Below are 13,107 nucleotides of genomic sequence, written 5' to 3' on the forward strand. Positions count from 1 at the left end.
TTCAAAATATTTAGTTCTGCTTTCATGACAAAGGGTGTTAACCTGCACAAATTAGATCTAGCCTCAAGTCGATATCCAGTTTATGCTCTATACTGTTTTCCTCCAGTCCTAGCCCCCAGGGATTTAATTTAATTTCCTAAAGTTTCTAGGCGGTAACTAAGGTGATGTGAAAAGAAAAGAATATGAGCTAAAATGACCATCAGTGATAACTGATAGTTGTGAAATGAAATGTAGTAAGTATTAGCAAAAGCTACCGGTCAATAAACACAGACTCCAGAAAGGTAGAAAAGTGATCATTGTGCATTCCAATGGCGAACACAATTTTTGTTTACTATGCTGAAATATATTATAATAATAAAGGGAGGAATTGCATTTTTTCCCCCCAAAGACAAGAATTTATTTCCTGTGGTAGCCGTTGCTGGTTGGGATGCCTGCATTTCTCTATCTTCCACCCTCCAAGGCTGTCCTGGTGGCCCTTGGCTAAGGTCACTGTCAAGGGTCAACAATGTAGTAGAAGCTGAAGTTGGTTGGGGGTGGGGATACAGGGGGTGGCTGCTGGCGGGGAGGGGGGCATGTCCTCCCATCCCGATGACCACAGCTTGGTCTCCATGCTCAGCAGCTGCTCCAGGTCCAGCTGCATCTGCTCTCTGTACATGGGACAGCTCAGCAGAGCACATAGCCCATGTGTTCATAGGTGGAACTCTTGCTTGGAGGGGGCAATGAAGTTGAGGTCTCATCAAAGAGAGACAAAGAGAGTAGGAAAGTGAGTAAACAATCCCTGGCAGGAGGGGGAAGGGAAGACCATGCCACAGTCCCTTCTCCATTGTCTTCTTGGGGTTTGGGACATGCTCACACATGCGCCTGGTGTATTTTTGAGCTGCCAGGTCTAGGACCCTAGCTGACAATCAGCCCTGTAAGATCCAGTCACACACTAAAAAGATCTGTGGCCTGGTCATTAAAGCAGCCAGATCCCATATGGCCAATGTTGTGGTTTGAGTACTGGCTCAGGGAGCTTAAAACTATGCCAGGAGTAGGTGCATGCATGGCCCAAATCCCAAAAGGAGGGAGAAATGGAAGAGAAGAAAATGCAGCATGACCACTCTCCTTGTAGAATACTTTCTCCTCTCCCTCTTTTGGTCTCTCTTTTTCTCAAGCACATACACGTTCTGGTAATAATAATTAGAAAGTCAGCTGCATCAGATATTAAAATATTAATTCTGAAATGAAACATATCTTTATATCATTAGTATCGTTGCCAAATTTGGTCAGTATCAGGCTATTTCTTTAAACATTATTGTGTAATAAACACTGCTTATAATTTATATTTTTCTTTTAGGTAGGAGGTTAAATCTGGTCCCTGTTTATGTTGTGATTTTTTTTTTCCCCCATAGGGCATATGCGTTCACCTAAGAGAGACAGAGAGAAGGAAAGTGAGAAATCAACCCCCAGGGGCGATGGCCCTGCCGTTACCCCTTCTCTTCCAGTGTCTTTTTGGGATTTGGGGCATGTACACACATGCACTGGGCATGATTTTTGAGCCACCAGGTCCGGGACTCAAACTGTGGTCTGCCACATGGGGGTCCAGCACCTTATTCACCACAGTACCTGCTGATCTCATGCATATTCGTTTATAGTGGAATGGAATTATACTCAAAATATGAGTGTAACACACCTAAGTTTTTAATATTTAAAGTTCTAAAAATGCAATTTGGGGCTTTGATTTCTTACAAATTTCTATAGGAATTAACACTATGTCAATTCTATGTTTCTGAACTCCATATTCATTTTACTTTATAGGATATATTTTCACCTTTGATATATTTATTGTCTGAAATTCTAGAAAATGTTCATTCCATTCTAATGATACTCTCTTAATATACTTCAGTAGCAGTCACCTAAGAACTTCTGCAAATTTAAAAGTAAAGAATAAGATAGTGGGACCAGCAGATGGCATAATGGTTATGTTGCTGGACTCCCACATAGTCGACCACAGTTCAAGTCCCAGGCATGGCAATTTCAAACTCACACCAGGCGTGTGTACCTGTTAGCCCATGTATCCAAAATCCTGAGAGGAGAATGGAGGAGAAGGGATTGTGGTGTGGCCATCCTTCTGGGGAGTGATTTCTCTCTTTCTGTCCCTCTCTGTTTCTCTGGTGAGCACACAGCTATATAACAAAAATATCTAAAAGAAAAAAGAAAATAGTAAATATTAATTATTTTTTAAAGAGCAATACTTTAACCTTATCTCAAGACATATTAATAAGACCCACATTGAATAATAAATTGCAGTATGGTGTCATGTTGGGTTCTGTTGTGTTCATATTGGAACACTGGGAAGCATCTTCAAGATTTAAGACTCCACATGACAAATCTAGACGTTTCAGCCGTGTGGAAGATGGAGCCCCAGATTCACGGGGTGAGGAAGCAGCAGTATGCTAGTTGTGCCAGCAAACCCAGTCTGTGGCCTTCACATCAGAGTCCACAGAGGCTTTAGTGTTCAGCAGTACTAACCACGGTTGACAAATGTTTAGGAAGAAGAGCATTTTGAATCAAAAAACAAATTGAGAAGCTCTTGCCAGACACTTTTTAAAATAAATTTCTAAAAATGCTCTATCTTGTTATAACAACAAAATCTAGACTTTTTCATTTGTAAACTATTGAACAAAAACATGAAAATAGGGCCAGCAGATGACATGGTAGTTAAGGCACTGGATTCCCTCATGTCTGACTGTGGTTCAAGTTCAGGACTTTGTGGCTTGAAAATCATGCTAAGCATGTCTGCATGCATGCCCAAAATCCCAAGAGGAGACTGGATATAGGATTGCTGCATGGCCACACCCCTCAGGGGTCGATTCCTCACTTTTCCTCTCCATCTCCTTTGGGCAAATACATGCACCCTATGGCAAAAATTTAAAAAAAGAAAGAAAATATTATCAAATGATCTTTGATAATGTATAAACTTTAAAAAATATTTTATATAGAAACATGCGATTATTTTAGGATGTTGCATATGAGGCCAATAATTCCCCTTCATGAGATTCATGGGCAGGGAAATATGAAAGATAATTTTGTTGGCCACATGAGTTTTTCTTTCTGTGGAATAGTAAGAGGGTCACAGCCTTCTGCAGGAACAAAAGGACTTTCTCCTCTATTGTATCTATGGACAAAGGAAGGACTTCGACATATCCATTGATAGTTTAAGCAACATTGCATCGCACATGTAATTTTGGAGTTCCTGTGTAAGTAATGTCTCTTCCTGAGTATTTCTTCCCATTTATTTAGATAAATTTGCAGGAAGGTAGTATGTTTCAGGCATACTTGGGGCTACAAGTCTGGACCATGTTTCCTGCACTGCAAAAACTATGGTAAAGTCTCTTTACAATCTAAATGACGTATAGCAATTGAATGTATAAATAATAAAAATAATAATAAATAAAAATTAAACTATGGAAATAAAGACTACTAAACTGCTTGGGATTTGAAAGATAATTTGAAAGGAGGGGAAATAATTGCTTACTTCGTAAATATTTTTATGATTATCAGCTTTTTATTATAAGAACTGATAATATATTCAAAGTTTAATTTAGAATAATTCCATTTAACACATTAGGACTGAGATATTTATGTAAAAAATACATCCAGCCATGGATAACATGAAATGAGAGTAAAGGCAAAAATTCTTTCTTTTATAAGAAATAAAGAAGCTATATGTGATTTCAACATATTGTTTAAAACACAGGAAACTAAATATAGTGCTCAAAACCTATCAAATATCCTCTTTTTTTTATTTATTTCTTCCATGAGCAAGAGAGAGAGAGAGAGAGAAAAAGAGACAGAGAGCTAGTAGCTCAAAATATGAGTCTTGACACTACAGTCCACTTACCATCCCTCCACTCTCCTCCACCCCTGTTCTACCATCCCTGAATCATGGATATGCATCTTCCCGGATAACTCAGGGAAGTCCCTGGATGCACACCCAGAACCTTCCCGTGTGGGTCAGCCTTGCAGAGCACTGCATTTTACTGCTGCCATTTGGCCCTCACTGTTCTTTTCTTTGTTTTCTTTTTGCTCTAGTGTAACTGGCCAATGTTCCTACCGGCAGGGCTTAGGTTGGTATGAGTTCAAGGGCACGGATTTTTGTCCTTACTCCTTTAAACTCTTATTTACCATAGTGCCCAGCACAAGTTTAATAAGTAAATATTCACTGAATGAATGGGTAGAAATCTGAGAAGATCATTTGATAGTATTCCTTAATTAGCTTATGAAAGGATATTATAACATGGAAAATTTTGAGTTGCTTAAAAAAATGGAACTTTCTGAAGAAAGTTCTATATGAATTTTTTTAATACTCTAAGTTTACTTTAAATTTGTACATTTTTAAAACAATTATCTTTGGGACTAGCAGCTGGCATAATGATTATGCCGCTGAACTCCCATGTATGTAGTGTACCAGGGTTCGAGTCCCGAACTCAGTGGCTTAAAACTCATGCTGGATGCATGTGTGTATACGCCCAAAAATTCCCAGAGGAGAATGGAGAAGGGATTGTGGTGTGGCCATACTCCCTTGGGGGCAATTTCTCACTTCTGTCTCTCTGTCTCTGTCTCTCCAGTGAGCTCACATGCCCTATAACAAAAATCTCTCTCAAACAAAAAAAAAAGATTAATGGGAAAAGTCATTTCAAGCTAAAGGAAAAGGAGGTGAAACAGACTTGAATGGAAAGGATGCTTGTCATTTTCCAGGAATGGCAAAACAGCTGAAATGTCTTAAGAGTGCCAGAGAGAGATTACTACAGACAGTCTAGGAATATGTTGGGTGTAGCCCAGAGTAAGAACTTGGAGTTTTAATCTAAGTGAGATTTGAAGCCCCTGGCTTCAAACTTAGGACCTGAGTGATTAGATCTGAGATACACTTTAACAGGGTAACTTCATTCCACAGGTAGGTAAACAGGCAATTTTACAAGATGGAAGAGCAGTTAGGAGAGAACTCAACGGCTGTGGTAGAGAACATGTTGGGCAGAACAGGGTATGAGTCGTGCTGTTTGTAACAAACACCTTTGCTCTGGATATACTTTCAACTGGTGCCCGTGTTTATCTGTGATGTGTTAGAAGTAAACAAGTGAGAGAAAGAGTAAATGACAAGTCCCAAGCTCTTGTCCTGGAGCACGTGAAAACCTGCAGGTGCCCTGTCTTAAGATGAAGTATGTAGGGAATGTGTCCGCAGGAGGATATCAGATGCAGGTTTTAGATGTGCTAAATTTCAGATGCCTGTTCGCCAAGTAGAACTGTTGAGTAGGCAGATGGATTCCTGTATTGAGTTGCTTTCTACTCTGATTCTGGTAGCCAAGAAATGATTTGGGAAGGAAGAGTTCTTTGTTTTGTCCAGAGGTTGTAAATTTTATAACCAAAACAAAAAATAAATATTTCATCCCATCTCTGAGCTCTTTATGATATTTGGAAGAATTTACAGACCTTTTTAATGTTTCTCATTTCTTTAACTTATTGATACTAATTAAGACTAGCCTAAGGCTCTGAATATAGTAATAATTACACTAATCAAGACTATTAATTGACGTTTTACTTCGTGCCAAGCACTCTTCTAAGTATTTTATCAGAGTCCTTGCCAAATTCGTGTTTTATTTCAAAGGAACCTCAAGTGACTGAAACTTAGAAATGTCAAATAAGCACTACACAGTGATGGAGCAGTTAACACCACACTTTGTGAAGCTGACCCACCTGGGAAGGTTCCAGGTTCACATCTGGAAGCCTCCCTAAATCCTCTGCACACACTTTACTTTTATCACCAAGAAAATGGTTTTCTGTTATGTTTTGCTTCATTGTCCAAAGCAGCCATTGCTAGTTTTCACACTCTGCTGCTCTATTCCAAGACATTCTGGCATCCACTGAGTTCCTCATCCTATATCTAATACCTACTATTGTCTCTAGATTCCTCAGCATTCTGACAGTTTTTAATTCAAATTTTGGGCCATTCAGCGTTACCCTACTACTAAATTGTTTGGAGGGCTTAAAAATCCCTTGATTATAATGGCTGCCATCCCAGGAAGTGAGCCATGAGAGAGAAGGCTGTTTTATAACATGGCATGGAGTTGAGGTGCTTTATATGAGTGGTAATTGCAAATAGTGGCTATTGCTTATTGTTTATAACTGGGCAGACTCAATTTAGTTGTAGGTAGAGATACTAGCTAACAATAAATGGAAATAATCTGTACTGACTTCAAGGAGAAAAAAGGGAAAGAAAGTGTTTGTGTAAACATGTAGTCACTGTTTTAGTCAACCTGTTTTATCCCACCTTTGGTATTCTCATAAAGGTGAAACTTAAGCACCAATCATGTCTAGGGAAATTATCCAAGCCCTTGAGTTGACTGATTCCTTTCATTCTGAAGCCCCATTCAGCTGGCTTTATACTTTGGCTATGGAACCTTGATTTAGGTCTCTGCCACTCCTCCTTTAATTCTGTTGTTCACATCCAAGATACTATAGTCATGCTTTGGGGTTAGGCAGGTCTAATTTGCATTTCAGAAGCATCATCTATTTTCTGTGCGATAATGGAAAATATACATAACCCTCAGATTTTATATTTTAAAACATAAGGCAGATATAATGACATTTACTTTGCAAGGTTACTTGGATATAAAAAAAATAAAGTATAATAATCACATAGCATGGGGACTACAACACAGATGCTTAATAAACATTATTAAATGTCGATACGTAAACTAAATGAACAATTTATAATATTTTTAAGTTTCTTTCTTTCTTTTCATGATAGTTAGAGGAAAAGACAAACACCACTGACAAAGACCCACATCCGGATCTTCCCTGCAACCTTCCCAGCTAGTCGAGATCATGGCTACACAGGCCTAAGCATGGACAGGTTGACCAGAGAACAGAATTCATAATCTTCCATTCATTTCATTTAAGGATCCACTTCATTTAAGCAACATGTTACCACTGAGCCCCTGAGCTAGTCCCAGAATTAATTCATAATTCTGACAGAAAAAATATGCTATTACAATGATTCAAAGATAACTTTTTTGAAAAGTACATATGAATATGTAGATGTCATCAAACGTGAATGTGATATGTATGTGTATCTCTTTCCTCTAGGTACTTGCACTCCTGAACACATTCCGTGTTTTACATTTTCTGTATTCAAGAATGCTTTAGATTTTAACCACAGAGTTGGTGATATTAAAAATAGCCATTGAAATGTATTTATTTGTGAAAACGAGTGATTTCTCCATATGTGGGGGATCACATGCTTCAGAACACTATGAAAGTCAAATCTTTAAAGGAGAATTTTCAGAAAGAACACTTTAAGCAAAATATCATAATGGAATTTTCTAATTCATTCTCCATGAGTCTAGCAAGGAATTGCATTAAGAAAAACCAAATTATCCTCTGCATATTCAACCTCTTTGAAAAGAGTCAGTGACAAATGGCCTAAAAGATATGAAAATTGGGCTGTTTTCTCATCAGTCTTAAGTACTGTTGTTCCTCCAACAATACTCCTAAAGAATTCATTGCCCTCTGTGTTTGCTTGACAGATACTATCACAGATAACTCTTCTTCTGAGGGTTTGCTTCATTATCCTGACCTTGACCTCCATTGGATTTCTTCTGGACCAAAGGCAAGAAGTGAAATTATTTTCTCTTTTCTCTTCTCTTATTTTCTCTTCTCTTCTTTTCTTACTTTACATTCCTTTTCTTTACTCTCTCTTTTACTCAATTTAAAAATTTTCTGCAAAGTAGTAAACTATCGGTATATTATAGAACACCATATGTTTTAATATAAAACATTAGTATTAAACTCTTTATTATAGATGACTTAACTATATTAGTTCTGCTAATAAGTCACTTTCTAATGAAGTATAAAGACAGACATTGGGTCAGTGAGGGAAGTCTCATTTAAATCTGCTAAATTTTGTTGTGTAATTATTTATTATATTAAAATATATGTGAGCACATGCACCTGGTGTGAGTTTAAGCACACAAGTCCAGGACTCAAACAGCTGTTGACTACATGGGAGTCCAGCGACATAGTCACTATGCCAACTGCTGGTCCCGAAAAGGATTTTTTTTTTTTTTTTAAAGATGCATTTTCTTTCTTAGTTTAATGCCCTTTTCCAAACAGTTTCAGAGAGATGTGATTCTGTAAGTACTATATATCACTATATTAATTATAGTATATAAACATGTAAAGAACATATTTAAAGTTAATGTGTAGTAATGATGATTTATTTTAGACCCAAGGCAGCTACTATGGAAACTCTTCGTTGCTTGGTGTTTCTAATGCTCTATGAATTTGGTCACCTGAAGCCTCTTGTCCCTTCCCTGTCATTCGCTTTTGAGGTAAGGCATTTACTTTAGGTAGCTATAACATGGATTATATACCTATTATATGTTTAATTCATGCATTCAAAAGTGTTTTCTTCTCCATTTGTGACTATTCAGTTACTCAGCAGCACACGTTACTTGTGTCACTTTGAGTTAATTCATATTGCTGGACCAGTTTTCTGGTCCCTAAATTTGGTTTAATATCATTAACCGCATAGAATTATTGCACAAATTATGTCATACAACATTTTTCAAGAATTCAGGTCAGGGGACCAGCAGTTAACATAATGGCTATGTCGCTGGACTCCCACATAGTCAACCGCGGTTCGTGTCCTGGACCCGGTGGCTTAAAACTCACGCCAGGCGCGTGTGCGTGCATGCCCAAGATCTGGAGAGGAGAATGGAGGAGAAGGGATTGTGGCGTGACCATCCCCCTGGGGGGTGATTTCTCACTTTCTATCTCTCTGTCTCTGTCTGGCTGGCTGGCAAGCACACACGCCCTATAGCAAAAACCTCTAAGAAAAAAAAAAAAAGAATTCAGGTCAGGACTCAGCCTCGTAATCACCTACTGCCTGACACCAATGCTAAGTAAGCTGAATCCACATGGGAGGGCCAGGTTTGATTCCCCATCCACTTGAAAAGCCAGGTGAGGGCACGTACTTATAATCCTAGAGGCTCAGGGAGAGGCAGGAAGATCGCTATAAAGTAAGATCCTGTCATAAAATTAAAGAGAGAAGGACAGAAAGGAAGAAAGATGGAAAGAAAGGAAGAAAGAATGAAAGAGAAGGCAAGAAAGGAAGAAAGGAAGAGAGAAAGGGAGAGGGAGAGCAAGGGAATGAAGAAGGAGAGGAAAAAAATCAGTCCACATAATAGATTCTCAAGAAGTGGTAGAAGTGATATTACAAAAAGTTTTTAGTAGAAACTCTGCATTTAAAAACTTTTATTAAGCTTTAAAAAATAAAACTTGCATGATTTAGGTGCCTTGCCAATTACCTACAAGAAGTAATAATTGTATAAATTTAAAACCATTGAGTTCAATGAGATTTTCTATAGCTGAAAAATACGTTATGACATAGTATTCTGAGATGATTAAAACTTATCTTCCAAGAATTACATTGAGCCTACTCAGATCCTAAGTAACTATTAAAAAAATCATTAGTCTCTTAATTAGTGCTTTAATAAATTATTACTTTTTAAATTAAGGGTTACATTGTTTAATTTTGGTGCTGAGCAACTTGCCAGAATATGCAATGTGTAACTTTATTTAAGCATGAAATAGAAATGCTAACATTTTCCTCACCATAAATGGAAAAACTAATATAGACACTCATTATTTAGTAATGTTCATGAATTGGAATGGCTTTGGAATTGGAAGAAATTTTAGTGCTGTCTATCACATTTACAAATATACATACACTTTAACCCAGCCTTTCAGTTCTAGTAATTTATGCTACAGAAAGTATATGCTCACACATGTGCATTGATGTATATGTAAGATTACACTATTTCAACTATATATACACATATATACAAACATTTATATTTATATATAGAAGATAAAACGTGACAAAGGATGCTATGTGAAGTGTGCTACCATATGACACACATAAGTATGAAAATGGGGCAACAGAGATACATGTACATAAATGTGTAGATGTATTTTATTGTTTGTATGTGCATAAATATATTTAAGGAGGTAAATAAGAACTTAACACATGGTTGCCTATAAGAAGGGAAGGTGAAGCTAGAATAAAGGAAGGAAAGATTCTTCATTTAGTCAATATTCTTAGGTACTTTCAAGATTTCTAAACCATGGAAACAAATTTCATATTTTTTGTAAAAGATGTGAATTTCAACAATGAATTTTAGTATTTTAGTATCAGTTTCTTGAATGTTATCTGACTAATACATTCTGATCTAATACATTCTAATACATTCAAATAGCCTTTGAAGTTTTGTGTTATGTACAAATATTCTGTTCCGTGAGATTATAAATTAAGAACAAATTGGATAATTGCTATCCCAGGAGGCGAAGAGTCTCATAAGGGCATTGGTAATCTATTCCATAAAATCCTACAAGAAAACTTTTCAATCCTAGAGAGGCACTCTAAGATCCAGTCCAAAGAAACTCAAACGACCCCAATTAGAATAAACCCAAGAAGATCTTCTCCAAGACACATTATGGCCAGATTGACCAAAACCACAGACAAAGACAAGATACTAAGATTGGCAAGAGAAAAACATCAAGTTACCTACAAAAGATATCCCATCAGGCTAACAGCAGACCTCTCATCAGAAACAATGTGAGCGAGGAAAGAATAGGAAAATATATTCAAAGTGTTAAGGGAAAAACAATTTCAATCAAGAATACTGTACCCAGCAAGATTATCCTTCATGTGGGAAGAAAAGACAAGAACATTCTCAGATAAACAAAACCAGAAAGAATTTACCAGCACCAGACCAGATCTCCAAGAAGTTCTCAAGGGAGTGCTACATCAGGGAAATTAAATGCAGACACACAGAAATAAGAGTTCAAAACTAAGAAAATGGCCAACTTAATAATAGGGACAAGCCTAGAGTTGAATATTATATCCCAGAATTTTTTTTTTTTTGAGAGGTTTTCGCTATAGGTCGCGTGCGCTCGCCATACAGACAGAGAGAGACATAGAGACAGAAAGCGAGAAATCACCCCCCAGAGGGGATGGTCACGCCGCAATCCCTTCTTCTCCATTCTTCTCTCGAGATCTTGGGCATGCATGCACACGTGCCCGGCGTGAGTTTTAAGCCACTGGGTGTGGGATGCGAACCGTGGTCAACTATGTGGGAGTCCAGCGACATAGCCATTACACTAACTGCTGGTTTCCATATATCCCAGAATTTAATCAGGAAGATCAAACCGCACAGAAGATAAAGTGCATGAGATTTTATGACTTGACTAAAACATCGCTGAATTTCTTCTTGTCTTTGTTGTCCGATTTTAAGGATTTGTGTCCTGTCTTGAGATGTCGATAGGTCCATGTACCTACCATTTGAACAGAAATCCTAACCTGTTTCCTGGCTTTAAGTTTTAAGCAAAGTTCTTTAGTATTTCTTTGATTTAAGTTAAAACTGCTTTTCTTGAAATTATCAGCTGAACTTGCTATTGAAAGTAGTTAGATTATTTAAGAAATTGTGTGATCAATACAGTGTGGGGTGGGGGAAGGAATGGAAGACAACTGTAGACACCGGAGATAGTGTGAGAAGATGGTGGGAAAGGACAGAGGGTCAGAAATAGGGGTTAAAAAGAAAATATATATATATATATATATATATACACACACACACACACACACATATTTATATAGACACACACACACATATATATATAGACACACACACATATATGTATATATATTTATATATACCAAACTAGAAATGGAAAATTATTGATGATAGCATGCATGATTAAGCAACTATGCAGTATATTCTGGATGGGAAATCATATTTTGTATGCTGTGATGATGCTTAGGGAATGAATGTAAATTAATTAAGTTTTTAAAAAAAGTTTCAAAAAAAAACTAAAACAGTTTTTCTTGAAATGAAACTAAAAAAAAAAAATTATTAAAAATACCTATTTGATGACTGCAGTAAGCTATACAGCCCCAGCTAGGTGTTACTTTATGGTATGTTCATTCTACTCACTGAGGTTTATGCCTAAAGTCAGACTTGTGTTCATGGATGTATATCAGCTGTGCTTGCTATTCAAAATATTTAGATTAATTAAGATCTTTAATGAATCAATAAAATGTGTGGGGGGGTAAAGGCATAGAAAGCAACCATAAAGACCAGACACAGTGTGGAAGGAGGGTGGGGGATGGCAGAGGGTGAGAGGGAATCAAGGTTGAGAAAAAAAGCAAAATATACAAGAAACAAGAAATGAAAAAGTATTTGTTGACAATAACACATATGTTGATGTGCTTGATTGAGCCAATATACAGTGTATTCTGGAAGGAAAAATCTCATTTTGTATGCTGTAATGATACACAGTGAATGAATGTAAATAAATAAACTTAAATTAAAAAAAAGATGGGATAATGAAAAAAGAACAGATTGGAGAAGCATAAATCAGGCATATTTAAGGAAATCCTATCATATACATGTCTAAAGAAAACATAAAGAAAACACTTTTATATTCTAAATAAAAGGCCCATTCTATCAATAATTATAGGCATGAAAGACATTAATTCCATGTAATAAATCTACTCTTATGTATACAGTAGTACTTTATTTTACACACTTGAGAGATAAAAGTAAATAAAATAGAGAATTCTGGCTTTTATAGTTAACCATAGTCTTAAACAGGTGGGAATATATGCTTACAAAACATTGTATTCAGAGTTGTTTGGTGATGGGGTCAGGGAGGGCAGTGCAGTGTGTCCAGCTTTTGAATATGATGAACTCCAGAGGTGAGATACTATCAGTTTACTTATTTAGTTAATACGTGAAGGTGGATGGTTAAGATTTGAGGATTGAAGCCATACTGCCAGAATTTGATTCCCTGAGGGAGAACTTCCTAGTTGTATATCCTTGGGCAGTTGCTTGACTGCTTAAATACTACTGGCCTTCACTTCTCATCTATAAAAGGAGAAAGTACTAACATCTAGCTGATAGAATTTGAATGTTAATTAAGATAAAATAGGGACCAGCAGGTGGCATAATGGTTATGTCGCTGGACTCCCATGTTGTTGGCTGTGGTTCAAGTCCCAGATCTGCT

The 13,107-nt window shown here is 37.0% G+C and overlaps 1 protein-coding gene across 1 annotated transcript in view; it reads left to right on the forward strand.

Moving 5' to 3' along the window:
- AGMO (alkylglycerol monooxygenase) overlaps positions 1–13,107 on the forward strand; it is a gene marked incomplete in the record, with an annotated part of 412,025 nt that overhangs the window by 190,333 nt on the left and 208,585 nt on the right. The window contains 2 exon segments of the mRNA XM_027768353.1: positions 7,566–7,648; positions 8,264–8,369. Coding sequence (XP_027624154.1) covers positions 7,566–7,648; positions 8,264–8,369 — 189 coding nt within the window.

The sequence above is a fragment of the Tupaia chinensis genome, unplaced genomic scaffold (assembly GCF_000334495.1).
Source record: "Tupaia chinensis unplaced genomic scaffold, TupChi_1.0 Scaffold145916_1, whole genome shotgun sequence".
Lineage (NCBI taxonomy): Eukaryota > Metazoa > Chordata > Mammalia > Scandentia > Tupaiidae > Tupaia > Tupaia belangeri.